The sequence below is a fragment of the Hippoglossus stenolepis genome, chromosome 8, assembly GCF_022539355.2.
Source record: "Hippoglossus stenolepis isolate QCI-W04-F060 chromosome 8, HSTE1.2, whole genome shotgun sequence".
Lineage (NCBI taxonomy): Eukaryota > Metazoa > Chordata > Actinopteri > Pleuronectiformes > Pleuronectidae > Hippoglossus > Hippoglossus stenolepis.
The window spans coordinates 22,568,380-22,588,403 of NC_061490.1; the positions used below are offsets into that span (position 1 = coordinate 22,568,380).

The following is a 20,024-nucleotide window of genomic DNA, read 5'->3' on the forward strand; positions in this document are numbered from 1 at the left end:
TTGCCGAGCGCTTCCGGTGTCACCTCGACGTCACATCCGCCGTGCAGCCTGGTAGCTTCCAGGTAGCAGAGCTCGTACCAGGAAGTGAATCGCGTCTAATTTAGTGATAAGAACCCGCTGCTGACGCTGGATAAGCCCGAAAGCTAGTGCGACTGCTAAGGTACAGTTCATGCCAAAGATAACCCAAAGACCTGCTGCCGCCGGTGCGATACGCTAATTGTACCGGTTCGTTTTGTTAGCATTAGCTTAGCCCGCTTAGCCACACTGAGGACGTCTGTAAAGCTTAGCTAACCCCTGCTAACAAGGCTAGCGGCAACTAACGGTAGCTGGCTAACGCTAGCCGACGAACGTCCGCGTTGCATGTTACAAAGTGTGCAATTAAACGTCCCCGTGAACGAGACCCGAGGTACAGACACGACAGCGTAATGTCACCGACGCTAAGCTAACAGCAGCATCCGCCAGGCTAGCGTCGGTTGTCACCATTTCCACATTTATCAAACCCTTTTTATAGACGATTGCGTGAAAACAAAACAACACGGGACGCGTTAATTAGCCGACGGGTTCCCATCGAATCCTCGTCACGTCGGGGTTAGTTGTGAAACCTCCTATAGTTAGACCCGTGTTATTGGACTGTACTGACAGTGAGAGTGCAGAGGCCTGGATCCGAGCCTTTGTTTGATTTGGGTAAACATCAAACGGGAGATTCAATCGCCTTTATCACGCCCGAACCTGCATCTAATTAAACAATCTAACTTAAATTGATGTATAGTTTTGGATTGTGTCTGCTGTTCCCACATTTGGACCAGATCTAGATGCACAATACACTATGACTTGCCAAGTCTCGACTCGATCACCAGGATCTTCTCTGCTTTTGTCCATCCAAACATCATCAGACCGGGTTTAGATATAAAACCACGGAAATAACAGTGGACATGTGTTTATAAATGTTTTTTAGATTTGCAAAACCTCTATTTTGTTTGTGGAAATATGGAAAGGGCGATTTAATCCAGACCTCTCTGGCCAGGATCTGGATTAAAATACATTTCATTAAGACTCATCACACCTGTACTGTATATTTAATGTACCTGTGAAAAGGCAGAAAACTGTAATATCCCTGTTTTTCTCAAATTTTGACCAGATCTGGATCCACAATATCACAATATTGACTCTAGATTTTTCAAATGTTTACTCTGTTAGTGACAACACACAAAGAATTTTCCAGCTATTCGTCTGTCCAAACCTCATCGGAGCTTTTTAAGTTTCGATAAAAACACTATATGTCGATATTCTGTTTGTGAAAACACAAAAATGAGGATGTCCCGGCTTTTTCCCCCATCTAGACCTCATCATACTGGATGTAGTTTACAAAAAGACAGGTGAAATCTGGACCACATTTATCCAGAGGAGCCTCATCACATTCAGATTTGGGCAATTTTAAACCAGAATCTGCCGCCAGCTCCATTCTATTTGGCACATGGTTATTTTCTTGATGTTTTTAATAACTACTGTTTGTTCATAGTGTTGACTTTAGTTTCCCATTAAGAATAATATGCTGAACTTTCACTGGTCTCTGTTTTCATTAGTGTTTATCCAGTTATCTTTTTTAAGTGAGTATTTTTGAAGATTTGCATTTACTTTCTGACACTTTAAACACTTGCTGACTAGTCAGTTATTTCACATAAAAATGAACAGATCAACTAAAGGAACACAAATTAGTCATAGTTGCACCAATGAATGTGATTATTGGCTGATTTAGACATAAATTGGTTGGGGTAATGTGTAAATGGTGGACAAGTTTATATTTTAACTGTAAAATGCCTTGCTTGGTGTATCTTGATCCAAATTGTTTAATTCTATTCATATTTTTATGATACAGCAACACCATGGAGGAACAAACTGCAGAGATAGAGGTGACAGTCAAAACCTTAGACTCCCAGAGCAGGACCTACACTGTTGGCGGTCAGGTAAATTCTTCAATTCCTACTGCGCATTCTGGAGAGCATTCTCATTTCCAGTCAGCCTCTGAGGTCGTCTAACTAAGGTCTCTTCCACCCTTTTGTAGTTGACAGTGAAAGAGTTCAAGGACCATATTGCTCCCTCAGTGGGAATCCCTGTGGACAAACAGAGACTGATCTACCAGGGCAGAGTGCTACAGGATGAACGAACTCTGGCAGACTACAGTAAGTACTTAATTAATTGTGATTTAATCTTGTTTTAACTGGATTTTTAGGTTTCTCTCTGTACTACTTCCTGTGTAGAGTAGAGTTTACTTTGAGGTTTCCTGTACAGAAACTTTTTTTCTGTACAGCTGACAGCTGTCACAGCTGTGGTAAAAAGTGCTGACAGTAAATTGTATCGTATAGCTCCAATTATTAGTTGAAAAAATCAATTAATAAATTAGCTGAAATCATTCAGAATCTATCTTGATAATTTATTATTTCAGTTTTTAAGGGAAAATGACACATTTTGATTGTTGCTGTTTATCCAACAAAAGCTTTTTGAATGCATCACTTTGAACTCAGGGAAATTATGTTAATCTTTCATTGTCTTCAGTGGCTCTTCAGACCAAATAACTAATCGAATCATTGGTGAATACATTTTTATTGAAAGAAGTTGTTAAATTAAACCCTATTGCATCACAGTATTAGTTTTCTCTTGGAGCTCACTCACCTGTGTCTTAAAGGGGACATATCATGCAAATTCCACTTTGTTAGTGCTTCTACACATTAATGTGGGTATCTGGCTCATGTCTACCAACCCCAAAACTCTGGGAAAAAAACACTTGCGCGTTTTGTTATGGGTCCTCTAAGTCAGAAACGTCATGCTTGAGTGACTCGAATGAGCTTCCTGTGTATTGTGTTGTCACAATACACTGGAAGTCTCCCTACATGGCCTTGGCCTTAAACTATCTTCTGTGCACAGATGTAACTGTAGTGCTCTTGTTGTCCCAGATGTGGGTGGCAAGGTGATACACCTTGTGGAGCGGGCGCCTCCTCCGCCCTCTCAGCCTGGCTCAGGGTCAGGAGGCACTTCGGCTGACAGTGGCCCCTCCTCGTCCTCCCAAGGAACATCCCAAGTGCCCCCACATGATCGCAATGCTAACAGCTACGTGATGCTGGGCACCTTCAACCTTCCTGTCAACATAATGGACCCTCAGCAGATACAGGTACGAGTTGTCTCATGTTTCATTTCATTACAGCCACGACCAACACAGAAGGTTGGTCTTGAGTGTTAACTGTCGATTCCAAAGGTGTGTTAATTCAGTGTGTTACTCTTCTCGTGTAGATGTCAGTCCAGCAGATGGTGGGGGAGAGTGCCAGAAATGCCAGAGTCACAACCAGCACTGGGGTAAGATACAGAGTCTGCTGATTGTACACAAAACCACATGACATCACCCTGTTTTGTTAATTGTCCCCTTTTTCTGTTTCAGAGCAACGGGTCTGTGAATGTGCACATTGATATGGACCAACCGGTGCAGAGCGAGCCGAGGCTGAGGCTGGTGCTGGCTGAAAACCTACTGAGGGATGTCAATGATGTCATCCAGCGAATGGAGGTGAGAGCTCAACCTTAAAATTATTCCTTCAGCAAAGTTCCAGAGAAACCGCTGCCTTATCAGTAACTAATACGCCCTCTGTCTTATCAGTAACTAATGCGCCCTCTGTCTTGTGTCTGTTTTTAGACTCGGCCGAGTGACGCATCCTCCCAAACTGAGACAACATCTGCTGCTGCTGCTGCTGCTGCTGCTGCCGCTGCTGCTGCTGCTCCTCCTACTACTACTGCTGCTGCTGCCCCTCCTCTCTCATCTTCTTCTACCTCCTCCACTCCGTCTCCTTCCCAGCCCATGGACACCTCCCCACCTCCAACAACTCCCCCAGCTGCACCCACCGCTCCTGGGCAGTCTGAGGGACCAACCCCCCAACCTGGACCCAAGTGAGACCTATGATTGTTACTTATCCCGCATATAATAGTTGTGTGAGAATCCGCACAAGCAATTCAGTTTTTTTTTATCAATGGTAAATTTGAAAGCATCCTTAAATTATTTGGCATATAATCATTGGAATGTGTTTTGAATGTGACAAGTTTTGATTGCTTTTCCTCCTCTAGTCATCCCAGCCCATCAGAGCTGGCAGAGATGTTGTCTGAGCTAAGGAGGGTAGAGGAGAGACTCCAGCCCTTCCTCCAGAGAGCTCACACCATCCTGGAGACAGCCACCACCACAGAATACAACAACAATACAGTAGGATTCAAACAGCCACATAATAATTCACTGCTGATCTTTGGTATATGTTGAAACTAAAGACTCGTACAAGGCCTTGATAATACGATGAGTTTTGTTGCCCAGTGAGGCTCTGCCCCTTTAGTCTTATACTCTCTTCATACATGTGGTACACTTACATATTTTATATATATACCAAATACTATCTCCTCCCATTGCTTTGTATCTTCACCTGGTATCATACATGGGGTGGACACGCATGTTCGATTTATTAATCTTTGTTTCTGTCTTGCTTAATTACGTGTGTTTATATTTTGGAGTGGGTATTTATAAATATCTATGGCCTAAGTTAATTTTAAAAAGAACTGACACAGAGCCCAATTGAATTAATCACCGCTTTGTAGCTGCAGAGGGCGCTGTTGCTTCGTTGTATATTTTATATATCATATTTAAACTCAAAATCCATTCAGATTATGTAATTAGGATTTCAGATGAAATGTGTATATTTTACAGCTGTGGAGAGTTTGTTCATATGATTGGTTGGATGGATGAATTGGACCAATGTGCAGGAATCCTCGTCTATACTAATGTTCTATCTAGATTACATTTTTGTAAACTATTAATAGTCAATATAATGTTTTTTTCAAAGCTTTTTCTCAAGCTGATATATATTGTCTGTAACAGGAGAGAGAGGAGGACCAGCGAACTCTCGTCTTGACAATGGAGTGTCTCCGTCTCCTTGGTAACGCCCTTGTGGCCCTCAGTGACCTGCGACTGAACCTCATGAGCCCTGTGCCACGCCACCTACACGTGGTCCGTCCTTTCTCCCACTATTCCACCCCGGCCAATATGCCTGGAGCCGTACACCACCACATCCCAGTGCAAGTAAGAGAACACAATTATATTTTAGACAGAAGGTGAACATTTTGTTTCATTTGACTTGACTGTCCTCGCATCTTCACCAACAGATGAACATGGGCGCCACAGTGACTGTTGCGGCTAACGGCACTGAGGGACCAGCCACGACCACCCAGTCGGCCAGCCAGTCGGAGCAGGCAGGTCAGGGACAGACCTTTCCCCCACAGACTGCCCCGTCCAATCAGCAGGCGGGACAGGGACAGGCTGGCCCCCGGGTCATCAGGATCAGCCACCAGGCAGTCCCGGTGGTCATGATGCAGATGAACACGGATGGTGTGTTTTCCCGTATTCGACACTGATTGAATGTTCCACTTCATTAAAGGCGTTTGTGTGTCACGTTGCTGGGAGGCAGGGCATTGGAATAGAATGACTGCACATATGGCACCACTTCATCCTCCATGCCCTGCTGCCACGAGCGTTGGCCGACTGGTCTGGAGAATTTAATGATTTATAGGCTTAAATCTTATCAGACTTTTGTTTGTTGGATGAAGATGTTATTGCAAATGCACTTCTTTGGAGTGTAACATACTAGTACACGGGAGTTTAAACTATTTTTTGTGTTGTGTTTGTGTGCAGGTCAAGGTGCAAACCCTGCAGCAGCTGGTCAGCAAATGCCCGGACAACCAGGTAAAGGCCGGTTTAAAGATGATTAGTCAATAAGTTAATTAATTGACAGGCAAGTGATCAGCAATGTCAAATATTAGATCAAATTTTTTAAATATTTGAATTTATTGGGTGCCTAAAATTATAGGAAATTTAATACTTTTAGATTCAGACCTGTTTGTCAGGAACAAAACATTTTAAGAATGAAGTCGACTTTGGCTTCAGGAAACAATGTAGGAACAATGATAATGATATTAATCATTGATAATGACATTTTTTAGCTGAAGTTATAAATCCTTAATTTTGTAACATTAAATAATCTGTCCTATTTTCTTCTGATCACAAAAACAAGAAATCATATTGTTTTGATTCACTGCTCGGTTTCTGCCTCCAGGTGCCCTCCCCCCGGACTTTATGCGGAACCTCATGCAACAGATCAGCCAATACGCCGCTGCTGTAGCTACTAGCGCTGCTACCGCCGCTGCCACCGGCCAGCCAGTCCCACCACAGCCCACCCCTCCCGGCTACAGCTCCACCGCCAACTCTTCGACTACCACCACGGGTCCTAACACACCCACCACCACCCCTACTGCTCCCCCACCACCTCCCCACACTGGACCCCAGGCCAGGGTTGTGTTCACCCGACCCCCTTTTGCACCCAACATGCCCCCTCCGGCGTTTGGCACTAGGGGAACCACCATCAATGTGAGGGCTGCCATGCCAGGCCAGCAGCCAGGACAGGTGGGAATAATGTTTTCACATCTGTGTGATTGTTGAGGCTGATTGTAAACATATTCAGTATTTGAGAATAATACAAAATCTTCCTCCACAGGCTTTCAACCCTGCTGCTCTCAACCAGATGATTAGTGGACTAGTCGGACAGCTTCTGCTGCCGGGACAAATGGGTAAGCTCATCCGTTCATTCAATTTAGATTCAGACTATTAACAGCATTTCTGTCATTATGGGATTAATTTACTTAAAAAGATATTGGTAATCCATTGCTGTTAATAAATATTTCAATCTGTTTTTTCCACAGCTGGTCAAACTGTCACATCCTCATCCTCCTCATCCACATCCACACCTTCCTCCACCTCCTTTCCCCCCTCTCAAACCAGCACCTCTTCCTCCTCCTCCTCCTCTTCCTCCTCCTCCTTTTCTTTCTCCACCTCTGGACCAACACCCCCACCCACTGCAAACAACACTAGTCCACAGAGCCAGAATGAGACCAACCCCAATGAGCCCCAGTCCCAGGAGATACCCCCAGACCTCAGCCAGCTCCTGGGTTCCCTCCTGGGTGCAGCTGGTGCAGCTGGTGTCGGCCCCGGAGGAGCCCCTTCCATCACTGTCACCACATCTGGTGTTCCAGCCTTCATCCAGGGAGTCAGCGAGTTCATGCAGCAGGTAGGTGTTTGAATGTGTGGCACTTTGTTTGTGGGTTACTTTTATTATCCAGGATTCCATCAATAAACTGTTTTAAATTAAATTGTATTTTATTTAGTAAATGACTCACAGTGTATGTGTGTGGACACATTTTAAAACAAATTACTGTGTATTAATGTCAACAAATCCTCATTTCCTTTCCAGGCCCAGCCCATCTTTACTCCACCCCCACCTCCCTCTGGTACTGCTCCAGCTCCTGGTTCAGGGCCCAACCCGATGCCTAATCCCACTGGAGCGGCTGAAGCCCTCAACCCAGAGTTATTCACAGGCATCGTCCGCGGTGTTCTCAGCACCATGATGGGCTCCCTGGGCCAAACCCAGAACGACACAGAGAGCATCGCTCAGTTTATGCAGAGGCTGTCGCAGGCAACCAACATCTTCATCAGTCCCGAGGATCCTACTGGTAAAGAACAGCACAAAATGTAGTGAAGGAGCATTTTCTGTATTTCTTTCTTTTATATTTTGTTTTATTTGTGGTTCACAGGGTTTTTCGGCGAGCTGTTGATGTTGGTGTGCCAGACGTTCACCATGTCAGACCTGGTGATGCTGCTTCACGGCCAGCACCAACCTCTTGGTCGCATCCAGCCTCAGCTGTCCCAGTTCTTCACCCAGAACTACCTCAGTGGCAGAGAGCCCACCGACCAGAATATTGCTGTTAGTACGACTCACCAGGAATTCTCACACATTTTTCTCTTTTGTGTAATTGACCGGTAATTGTTTTATTTTTTCCTTCTTCCCGTCCCACAGGAGGCTGCCGATAGTCTTGTTAACGAACTGGAGGAGTACATCACTGAGAGCTTTGTAAGTCCCTCATGTCCTCTCCTCATCCAGTGAAATACAAAATAGTAACTATTGAAATGTGATCAAATCATTTTTTACACTATAAGATACTAATTTATCACAGCTAAGATTTGAATCAGAGGAAGTTGTGATCAGTTGCCCATAAGGATTTCTCTATTGTCCATATAGTCATTTTGGCTTTACTGAAGAAAAGTTGGAGCCAATTTAGTGACTTTAAAATACTGCGCCATCTTTTCCTTCGAGTGATTTTAATAGCACCTTCTTCACTTTCCACTCCCTCAGAGAGAGTCTTCGGTCACCGTGCTGGACGGCGTCGATGTGACTCAGACCAACATGTCCTTCTTCAGACAGCAGCTGACTCGTATCGCCACACATATTCTGCGCTGCAGTGGTAAAAGACAATTTTTCTTTTTCTGGTTTTCTAGTTTAATGATTTATCAGGAATCCTGAGGAAAATAAGTCAAATTGACTTAAAAAAAGTAAAACTGTCTCTGTAGCAAATGTACAGACTCGTAAAAGAATTTGTTAATAAAATAAATGTTTTCATGCAATGTTTTTCCTTATTATTCAATTTCAATATTTGTTCTCATCCAGATGAGCTGTTTGGCCCCCGGCTGCTGCTGATGTGTAACCAGGCGCTCTTCGAGTGTCTGGCCCTCAACCTGCACTGCCTGAGAGGAGACCAGAGAGCTCTGACTGCAGTCATCAACCACAGAATAGTTAGTACACTCACTACATCACTTCAATGCTTCTTTCTGTATCAGATACTGCTCTCTGTTCTGAAGGTAGTAGACTCCTACATGCAGTAGGCATTGGTGCCAGATAAATACACACCTGCTTGTGCTTGTCACAGTAAATGCAAGTATGTAAATGAGTTGTTAAATCTTTTATACAGACTGCCACACAAGATCTGAGTGTGAGAAACTTAGGTGAACTTTATTCACTGACGTTACGTTCTACAATTTAAATCATAGACTAGATAAAAAAGGACACTGACACTGGGTCCGGGAAAATTAAGCCAGTGCAGAAGGGATGGAAATCTGTATTCTCTCCCATGACCAGCAGATGGCGACTCCAGTTCTTGCAAAAACAAAGGAAGTCAGTTTCTATAGACGTCTGTGAGAAACATCTCAACTTCTCTCTTGATTTATAACGTCAGTAAACATTTTCCTAAGGATTTTATGGTCTCAAACTCTAATTTTAAGTCTTCTTCAGTACAGCATGATGTTCATTTTATAAATGATGGTCCCATCTAGAGTCAAACACATGATCTAGCACTGTATACATGTGTGATTGACTTTGATAATGACTCAACAAGAACAAGCATCACTTGGAGAAGAGTACAGATTTTTTTTGTCTTATAAAAGAGGAGGTCAAACAATTTGAAGTTTTAATTTATCCAAAGAGAGTAAAGAATACAAAAGTAAAGTAAAAGCTGACTTTTCTTGTGGTTGCAGCGAAGGATGTCGAGTGACATCAGCCCCAGCCTGGTCAACTGGATGACCAGCATGATGACGATGAGGCTGCAGGTGATTCTGGAGCACATCCCGATCACACAGGAGCAGATCCAAAACTACATCGTTCACACACAGGTAATGCATCAAACACAGCAGGTTTTATTTAATTTATGTGTTGGTGGCTGTTAGTGTCTCTCTCATGTTACCTCTCAGGTGTTCAGTTACTCACAGGTTGTTAAAAGTTTGATTGTTTTCTCCTTTCTGTATCTATCTTTGATTTTGATGAGTTTAACATTTTATCAGTTTCCTGCACAACTGAACACATGTACTCAGGTATATGCAAATAATGTACCGTGCAAATAGAGCCGTCCGTCTTGTCTGATGGCTCTTACATATCGTGTTTCTTTAGACAGCACGTCTGAAATGGCTAATAAATATTAGATGACATTCTTTCAGCGAGATCAGTCTTCTGCAACTGGCACACAAGAGCCCGAACGAGCACAAAGTGCAACGGTAAGCACGGTGTGTCTTTAAAATCCTCTGTGGATCAACCTTAACATGACATTTCAGGTGCCGCTTTGACTTTTAGTTTCCTCACCTCCCTCTTCTCTCCCTCTGAAGATCTTGGACACCCTCTCACCAGCTGCAGCAACCACAGCAGAGGAGGCCATGTCTGTGTCACACGACACAAGGGCATCGTCACGGGAGACAAGGGTGTTGCCTGGAGACCTAGGGGCCGCAGGAGGGGCCGCACCATTAGGTGGCGACATGGCAGCAGCGGGAGCTGAGGGAGGGAGCGAGGATTCTGCTGGAGAGTCAGAGGCCTGGGCGGCTGCTGTTCCCCCTGTAAGAGAACACACAGTTTGTTCGCTGTTTTTATTAACACATCACTTTGGTTGTTTGTAAATGTGAACCAGGGCCGTGCAACAAGACAGGAGCTCAGGACATTCTGCTCCTGGACAGTTTCCCTGTTAGTCTGGATGATCAGACAGTTTTATAGGAACTGTTTCTGCTGTAGAAATGTTTCATTCTAAAGTTGTCAGAGTAGCAGGGACATTGTTTCTGGAAATACAAACTGACTGAGATCGTCTTTAAACAACACTCAGATGTCCATTAATACACTAAAACGTGTTTGGGTCCCAGGATAAGAGACGGGAGATACATTCCAAATTGCTGTAAAAAAAATATTTTTACTTTAGCTAAAGTTAACAATGCCTCTGAAGTCTGTGTTTGTCAAATCAAGTGTTTCCTTGCTGAGCTGCAGTGGAAGGAGAGGCTTTGTTTGCTTTTGATCTGTAGTTTTGAGACAAACTGGAAAAACTGTGAAACTTACTCAGGTGTCTACAGATATAGACAAGTCAAATTTAAGACCTTTTTAAAACCCCACCTGGAAGCGGGAGGCTCCCCATCCTCCCCGCTCTCTCCCCATTTCAACTTACTGTTCCATTAATAAAGGCAAAATGCCCCCACATTTTTTTTATTATACAACTTTTTAATGTCACTTAAAATGAATTTATGTCCAATAGACTCCACCACCTTGATCCCTATTTTGCCAGGTTTGACAGACTTTCGCCCAGTGCAGTTTGCTTTGTAAGAACTTTTCCTGGCACATTAACCACCACTCACATTTCCCCATGTTTGTAAACTAACTTGCAGGCAGACTAGAAAGGCATTAGTTACCAGAAACGGACCAATGATGCAGCTAATGATCATTTTACTTCAGTCTAGAGAAACTTTTCTGGTGAGCTTTGTATGTGGTGTGCCTAAAAACATAAGATCCATCCAATTTATAAATTTTTTTTAAGGACTTTTATTGGTAAAATTGTATTTAAGACATTTTATTACCTCTTGAGGACCCGCTGTCACCCTGGTTACCCATAACCCTCCTTGTGTGTTTACTGTTTGTGGTGTAGGAGTGGGTGCCCATCATCAGGTGTGATATGATGACCCAGAGGAAGATGAAGGCCCAGCCTCCGCTGTCTGACGCCTATTTGCATGGAATGCCAGCGAAACGCAGAAAGGTGATCAGGTCGTTTCCAGCTTGACTCTTCACATTAAGAGCGTCACATGTCCTCACCTAATTTACCATGTTTGTACGTGTGTGTTTTCAGACCGGACAGGGTGGTGCGAGCCTCCTCTCCCTCTCTGATGCAGTGAGTCAAGCAGCCAGGACGGCCGGAGTCAGGCCCATCACCTCCGCTGAGCGACTACAGGACGATCTGGAGACACAGGAGACAAAGGAAGCGTACGCAGAACAGGTAACTGCTCAACAGTTGTCATGTATTTGTAAACTAATTGACCTTTTAGTTTATTAATTTATGATTTAAACGATCACTTAATTAAACTAATAGTAGGTTGTTATAACAATGAAACACTGTAAATGTCACAAAGTCACATTTTGACAAAGTGCCCCTGTCTTCCACCTCAATCTTGACTATTTCTCTTCTTCTTCTCCTCTCAGGTCAAAGCCGACATCAAGAAACGAGTGAGAGAAGATCCGGATTTCAACTCTCAGCAGTTCCCCAACTCGCATAGAGCCTTCTCATCAGACTCGTAATCAGCTGCAACTCCCAAGCACTCTAGCTGTCTTCTTCTGTGTTCATTTCTCGGATCATCGTTTAACTCCCCCGACCACTCGCTACAGCTTCTCCCAACTGTGTGTACCGTTTTTAAGCAGTTAGCAGCTCTCTCGTCTAATTTCCTAATGCTAATGTGACTGCTTCCCCAGTGCCTATTTATTACTTAGTGTTTATTTAGGTCAAACCTTTGCTGAGAGAATGTTCCCGATCAAAATGATGATATATTAGATTTAAGTTTCACTAAACCTGGTGACTTTAATTCTGTCTGGTTACCTTGTGTCCGTCGGTATTTCTTTTGCTCTCTTATCCTCGTGTAGCTTTGTTAATATTGAGCCTGAGTTCTAGTTATGTAGTGGACTTTTGCCTTCCTCTCGATCAAGCGCAAGAGTATACTTTCATGTGATGAACATGCTGTACAGTAAGCTTAATAAAAATCTTGATACAATGGAGTTCTCTTTTTGTGTGTGGGGGATTGTTTTGAACGTGATATATCAGGAATGCCCGAAGAGAGTTCCATTGCATCAGGCACAAACACTCACGGATAGATTTTCCTGGTCAAAGATCATTTCATAATATCTCAAGTCTGCCTTTGCCTTCGAATTTTGACCAGTTGTCACTTGGACTCTCGGTGCGTTCGACTTGGACTGACTGTGTCTGACTTGATCCTGAAGGGGAGGAGTAAAAACAACAGGTACAAAGAGAGGTTTGCCTTTTAACACCTGACATTTATGGATATACTGAAGCCTATTGTATTCACTTGAGGGGAAAAAAATGGGCTTGGTTTTTCTGAGTTTAAGACTTAATTATCCTGTTAATTCAAAAGAAAAACAGCAGATTTTTTTAATAGAAAATGATCTTGTTAATTCAGAAAAATTTGATAAAAATCCACTCCGTTTTTCTGAAGTAAAGAGATTTTTAAGTCTTAATTCAGTAAAAAACAGGGCTGGTGAAGTTTTGCAGCGCTGGATGAAGTCGGACACAATTTCTAACCAGCATGCATTGTGTTAGGACCAGCATGCATCACAGCGCCGGTGGAAAGCACCTTCAGATAACCTGATAAGAGCGCAGTGGTCAAAGATCACAATCACCTCATGTGAGCCAGGAAAAAGGAACTGCACTGTGGAGGAGGCGTTCAACCACAGCGAGGTAATTGTAGTTTAAGCCGGTTTTGATGCATTAGTATACCATGACATTTATTTACCATTTTCTGTGACTCACCAAACCTTTTGTCGTCAGGAGACCAGCACGAACAGAAAGGAAGAAGATGAACTCACAGCCTGTAAAACCTGTCTATGTTCACGTCTGGACACACGACTGTTGTTTAAATACCGACTTGAAAAACTGGAAACGTTTCCTTTATAGATTTAATAAGTTGTTCACACTGAGATGAGGTGTGGTCATGTTTTCTTTGTTTGCAAATGCTGCAACACGTAACCCAGATCTTAACATATGACATCTCCCTTCCAGTAAAGATCCACACTGACAATACGAGCTGATAAGTGACTGACGTGAGCTGGACACACTTCAGATGGGCGCCACCAATTTCTACATTTAACTCGCCAACTCCTCACTTATCTTCAGCCTTTGTAAAACTGCTCCATTTGTAATAAACCATTAAGTTCACATCTGTATAATTCACAATATCATTTACAAACTTTTCAATTCATGTGAAGCCCAATCAGCATTTGTTTCCTCCCTTGCTTGGGGTCAGAAATGACCTTTGATCGAATAGATGGATGAAAATACAGGTTACAGTTAATGACCTGTTGTGCACACAGTGGATTTAATTAACACGGTGCAGATGCTGGACTATCTGACGTCAGGGTAACATTGGTGAACAGGTTACTCTGCCTGAGGAGTTCGTTATCCACAGAGGAACGTAAACAGCCAGTACACTTCCTGGTTGGCATCCTGTTTGGGGTGAGGAATGTGAGCGAGTCATGTGGCACAAAGTTTTCACCTCCTGAGTGATAACAACTCTGCATTTTATTTCTTAATTGTTTTATTTTGGACCATTTAGGGAAAATTACAAACCATGAGAGAATAAATATTGTGGGACATGATTAAGTTCATTACGCTCAGATTGTAATATTGTTTTTATTCAAATCAAAGAGCAATAAATACAAAAATAAAACAAAATGTTAGTGTTGATAATATCGATCTCTGTCTATCGAGCTGGAACAGATTGTACTCAATTTTAATCTTTTCCTGCAGTTTTCTGTAAGTCCAACACAAATCCACTGTCTGCAGAGTGTGTGTGCGTGTGTGTGTCTGTCTGTGTGTTCACCTGTGAAGCGCTTATCTGGGAGTGGTGCTACACTCGTGGTGCTAACGTGCATTTTATTTGCACAAGGTGTGTGTTTGTGTGGTGAGTAAACACAGCGACCTGTGAGCTTCTATGACGAAGCAGAAGGACGCAGCTACAGGTCACAGGTCATGTGAAAAAAAACTAATTGTAATGGTTTGTATTTGTGGTCTTATGGTGGGAGCGCAAAAAAAAAGGCCAAAGACAAATGACAACAAGTATAATGAAATGGAAAATATGGTTTTATATGAAAATTAAAAGGCAAAGTTGGCCACTTTTTCATTATGACACTCATAACTTGCTCATATTAAATATGATTAGCAAAAAATCCTTGAGTTGACGCAGATATTTTACCAAACTCTTGTTCAAGGTGACCCCCACTATCTGAACGTCAAGAGTTCTTACTGTAAAATTATCACCATGAACAAGAGTGAGGTCAAATATCGGTGTCACCTCTCAAGGATTTTTAAAAGTAATACTTTCTATACGTGTCATTACACTTTTATCGTTTGCCTTCTGCCTTTATTCTGCTTCAAAGACCTTTACCGTAAGACAACGAATAGATGCACATCAATTTTCAAAGTGCGGCTGGAGTGACCGTGTTTTCCCAAACGACGGAATTCATTTTGGAAAGTGAGGTTAAAGTAGCTGAATATTACCGCTGTCAAGAATAGGTATATTTCGTAAATATATAGATATGTAGTCAGCAACCAGCTAGCTTAGCTTAGCATGAAGACTAGTGCTGCGTTCCATTATAACTCGGCCCTCGGCCCTCGGAATGACGTCACAACCGCATAACCCGAATTGATAGCATTCCAGTTGCATAGGAGGTGTGAGTGTGTTCAGTGTGTCAATGCTACCACCTGAAAATTGTCCGGCACAAAACCTCCCTGTAGATCCTCTATCTTCTTACAGTTTGGTCGTTTTATTATTAAATAAGAAAGATATAGAAGCATGTGTTTATCAATAAGCATAGAAGTGTCCATTTAGTTAACTTTGGACGGAGCCATGCTAACTGTTCTCCTCTGTTTCAAGGTTTTAAGCTCGGCTGAGCTAAGCTAGCTGGCTGCTAGCTCCAGGCTCCAGGCTTTTGAGTGATAAAGATCTTCTCCAACTCTTAGAAACAGCAGTAAATAAGTGTACTAACATACTTAAAGACACAACATTTATTTTCAGCATCAAAACTTACATAATTTAGAGAGTAATTGAGCAGCAAAGATTAAGAGAAGAGATAATGTCCGAAAAGTTCCATAAAACTTTCTTTTTTTCTGCCTTACATTAAACAGATGTACAGGTCATTTATGGGGACAAAGAGTTATTCAGCAGTGCAATTTATTAATCTGTGCTTGGCTATAGAAAGGCTCCAGGGTTTGATCGGGGATCTTTGAGATTTCTGTATCTGTGGGCGAGCCAAACTCCGAAGATCTGAAAGGAAATACAGACAGCGGTCAGTTTTCTGATGTTCACATTAAAACGTCATCATCTTCATTACAGACTGTTTAAACATGGACGACATGATGGCAAAATTGAAGCCAAAGCAACTTGACTGGTTGAAATAAACGTTGGATAAATATTTCTGAAAAGATGTTTCTTGCAGTTTAGCTACTTCTCATCACGCTGATGTTTGTCAGGTGTTGATTTTTCCAATAAGTTTGGCTTTAATTAGCTATTTGATGCAATAAAAACAGTCAGTCATGATTGACAGCTCAGAATGACTCGCGGCTCCGTCCTCTTAACGCTACTGCGCAAAGTATGGCACAAGATGGCAGCGTTCGTATCCGGGATATTTTGGCTTAATTTCTCGATAGTGGGATGAAGTGGAGATGCGTCGTCCATCTTATATAAACCTATGGTCTTTTCTAAAATCTAAGTTAACCACAAAGTCTCAAATCCCTGATCGCTAGCATACTGCGCAAAACTCTGGTATATTTTGGCTTCATTTCTGGGTAGTGGGAGGAAGCAGAGTCTATGATCAGCTCCCATCTCACACCAAATTCCACAGGTTTAAAACTTGTTAGCTTTGTCACTATGGCATTTCACTGACCTCTGTAAAGCTGAAGAAGAGCCCGACACCGCCCACAAACCGCAGCACCTTTCCGGCATACCGCTGGATGATGTTTGAGCAGGTTTCACAAGATGGTGACGGGTCTTTAAAGCAAATCTACAAGAAGAGGAAGAAAAGGAGGAAAAATTTAATAACTCCCAGAGACACGTTCACATCAATCCACATCCAGACGAGTCACTCACAGCAGCACAGGTGCCATTGTAGTTGATTTTGGAGAAGCCGCAGCAGTTGAGTGTTTTCTCCACGTCCAGTTGAGTGGCCTCGGATTTGTTCCAGCCGATCTCCAGCAGATGGTTCTGTGAACGAAAGTCACACACAGGTTGTGTTTCCTGTAACTGTTAAAGCTGGAGAACAGCCGGCAGCAGGATGAGGCTGTAAACTGAACCACCAAAGTCAACATGGACGGACGAAGCATTCAGCTCTGTCTAAAGTACAGAAGCAGCAGTGTCGTGGTGTAGAAATAAAAAGTCAAGGGACCTGGGTGGCCCCCAGCAGAAGGGACCCCGGGGGCCCTACATCAAACCAAACTAATTATTTTCTGCAAACTGTCCACATTAATAATAGTAAACGAGTAAAGTTTTAATTTAGATGTTCAGTTCTCCAACCAAACCTGTAAAGTTGTGAAGCTTTTGGCAGAAAGTTATTGACATGGGGCCTCGTGAGGAGGTTTCCGAACATTGAGTGTGAAAATATACTTAATGCACCCGAGTAAAAGTCCTCATTCTATAAAAAGACTAATTTCTGTATAATATCAATGATTTTGCTGATTTATAATATTGATGCAATCATGTTTACATCCTTTTTTTTCTCTTGTTTTGTTTTATTTCGATGTATTTTGGAAAGAACTTTGCAACCTTCTTTAGATAAGAGCTATAGAAATAAAGTTTGGTTATTATTTATTTCTTAGATGTTGTTCGGTTTATTGGCGGTTGGAAACAATGTCAAGATGCATTACTGCAAAAATTTATAAATAATAATAGATAATATATAAAAATGTAACAATATAACTATTATTGTCAGCACAGACAACACGAACGTACCTGTTGGTCTTTATTCAGGGCCAGACAAGCACAGGACACCACGAACTGCACCACGAACACGAGGAACAGAATCATCATGTACTGGATCGTGTTCAGGAAATCAACATCAGATCAAATCAACATCAGATCAAATCAACGTGAAAACAGTTTCTTTGTGTTGCTGCTACACAAAACCCCCCTCAGATCACAGACTCAACAGAGGAGTAAAATCCTCTGAGAGCTTCGGGTTGTTTGCTTTTCATTCAGCTTGGTCACACAAACGCCCGTCAGCACGTGTGCGACGACTCCCCGGGCCAAAGGATACAAAGAAGAGCAGGACCTGGTGGTGCTTCAGGGCGCCGCACAGACCCACGAAGGCAACCAGGAACAGGAAGATGCCCACGCCAATGACGCCTGCCACCACCCTGATGCTTGAGACCAGGCCGAACCATTTCCCCCAGGCGGCCCCTCCGATCAGCAGCAGACTCACCAACTACAATGTCAGCGTCAAAGAAAAGCTTTAAAAAGGCAGATATGCAACTTGCTTTAAACTCAGCAAACGTCCAGTCCACACTAAAGCAAATACATGTGGACAATTCATCTTTTTCGCTCAGTTTTTGTCTGTTATTCTGAGTAAAAACATCAAGATGTAGAATACTATTATAGTTTAATGTCTTTGAGGGACAGTGGTTTATGTAACATGCAATGTACAAAAGTATTTATGATCAAATGTCACGTATATATCGTTTTCTACACTAAAATTATCATGGAAAGTATATGATGTCATGGTAATTTTGTTAAGTGATAAATTTATTGAATTTGTGTTTTGGTTTAGGAGCCAAACTTCACTGTGTCCCCATCTTTTCCGATACTGGACGTACATTAAACAAGAGGAAGGAGTAAAGTAAGGTTGTTAAATATAGTAATTGTGTTAAAATGGGCTGTTTTATATAGTTTAGAGGTGGATATAAGAACTAAAGAGTAAATAATACTTGATTTTTTCAAATTTCCCAGATATGTTTAATACCACGCATGACAAAGAAAAAGAAACAAATTCTCCCATGTTTTTTTCAATTAAATAGAATTATTAAATTTGCTAAATAACTACCCTGTCAACAGACTAAATAATTTATGAGATAATTGTCGCAGCTGTAATTAAATCTATTTCTGGGATTTTACTTTATGAAGAAACTGGCTTTGTCTTTAAATTCTATGTTTCTGCACGTTGTTATTAGTTTAGTTTACTGCTCAATTGAAATCTGCAGATTCAGGGGTGACAGACAAACTCCTGCACATGTAGACCAGCTCCAAAGTTTCCATATATAATTCAGGACATTACAATAAAATGTTATTAATTTTTTTATCTTAAAAAAAACAGGATCAAGATTAGTGTCGACAGATGTTTGTTAAAGAGATTATACATGGAAACAAAAAACAGTAGAAATAGGTTGTTCTTGGTTTATAATGATGCAGACAGAAGTATTTATACTTCATGTGCCGAAGTACTTGTTCTTATCTCTGTGTAGAGATACCACAAACGGTGCAAGCAGCAAGTGGCTGCCATTAACTGGGCCTGGTCATTTCCTCCAACACCAACACCACCTGCTCCACAGCAAAGAAGAAACTACATCCTCTTCATTCTCATGAGTCCCACTGACACCTCCCAGCATTTCTTCCTACGATGTAACAGCTGTAAACTTCTACTCACGACATAAAGTATGTTGAGCGCGCACAGTGCGTTCTTGGTGCAGATGTATCCTCCACAAACCATCGCTGCTCCGCGCACGGTCCTCACAGATTCAGATTCAAGATATTTCTGCTTCCTTCGTCTTCCCGAGAGGCCGAGTGCGCCTCGATCGTCCCCGGCTCCTGGTACCTGCTGGTCTGAAGGAGGGAGAGACCAAACCACGGAGCGTTTCCTGGACACATCCTGCGCGCTGATTCGTCGCCAGCCTCTGTTACGCACGAGTCACGCATGAAAAGCATTGGTGTTATTATCTAGTCAAACATTAACCCGGATGAGTGTGAGAGAGATGACAGCACTTTAATTACTTCTATATTTTATTCCTACATTAAAAATAACTAAATTAAAACAATAAAAAATATCTGTATTTATTTTTGTTAAATTCACAGCACAACAGAACAAGTTTTGTTCGTTTTATGTTTATTGTCTTTCAAAGTTGTGTTTATGTTCACTTCACTTGAATGACAGGTGGATTTTCAAATGAAAGCACACTTTCTACTTATGATGACAGCTCTCTATGGCTCCCCCTGGTGGCTACATATAGTCTCTAGAAGATGATGTGTCGTCAGCATTTCATTAATATGGTTGTGATGGAAAAACACAAGGTTTTCTGACATCAGAGCAGCAGAAAACACGTTCTGTCATGTACTTTTCACACTAATTAACCTGTGGTCATTTACAAAAATATATATACAAAATGTCCTGCATGCTGATGCTGCCATCTTGTGTCGCTAACCTCGTTTGACACCAGAGTGTAGTCGTGAGTCAGTCTCAGCTGTCAATCATAATGTTTCCCCTTGTTTTTATATCATCAAATAACAACCCCAAATCAAACTTAACATAAAAAAGGAACATTCAAACAAACATCAGAGTGAT

The 20,024-nt window shown here is 42.1% G+C and overlaps 2 protein-coding genes across 3 annotated transcripts; one reads left to right on the forward strand and one right to left on the reverse strand.

Annotated features, from left to right (window-relative positions):
- Positions 1-20: 20 nt before the first annotated feature.
- bag6 (BCL2 associated athanogene 6) lies at positions 21-12,460 on the forward strand. 2 transcript variants are annotated; one of them, XM_035163561.2, is made up of 26 exons: positions 44-160; positions 1,584-1,607; positions 1,877-1,964; positions 2,063-2,180; positions 2,952-3,166; positions 3,286-3,348; positions 3,431-3,553; positions 3,680-3,930; positions 4,105-4,237; positions 4,901-5,101; positions 5,185-5,407; positions 5,711-5,761; positions 6,132-6,478; positions 6,570-6,642; positions 6,775-7,139; positions 7,323-7,581; positions 7,663-7,832; positions 7,926-7,979; positions 8,262-8,370; positions 8,574-8,698; positions 9,437-9,571; positions 9,893-9,949; positions 10,058-10,282; positions 11,350-11,457; positions 11,548-11,694; positions 11,898-12,460. In XM_035163561.2, exons 3-26 carry the CDS (start codon positions 1,884-1,886, stop codon positions 11,991-11,993), a joined length of 3,729 nt encoding a protein of 1,242 aa, XP_035019452.1. In that variant the 5' UTR covers positions 44-160; positions 1,584-1,607; positions 1,877-1,883; the 3' UTR covers positions 11,994-12,460. The 2 variants fall into 2 exon arrangements, with proteins under 2 accessions (XP_035019451.1, XP_035019452.1); XM_035163560.2 differs by lacking the exon at positions 1,584-1,607 and having other exon boundaries at positions 21-160.
- A 3,011-nt stretch (positions 12,461-15,471) lies between these two features.
- Positions 15,472-19,323, reverse strand: LOC118113104 (tetraspanin-13). The gene is made up of 6 exons (XM_035162477.2): positions 19,113-19,323; positions 17,730-17,897; positions 17,426-17,506; positions 16,568-16,681; positions 16,365-16,481; positions 15,472-15,745 (listed from the first exon to the last, which is right to left on the reverse strand). The coding sequence occupies exons 1-6, from the start codon at positions 19,173-19,175 to the stop codon at positions 15,671-15,673; spliced, it is 618 nt and encodes a 205-aa protein (XP_035018368.2). The 5' UTR covers positions 19,176-19,323; the 3' UTR covers positions 15,472-15,670.
- Between the last annotated feature and the right edge of the window lie 701 nt (positions 19,324-20,024).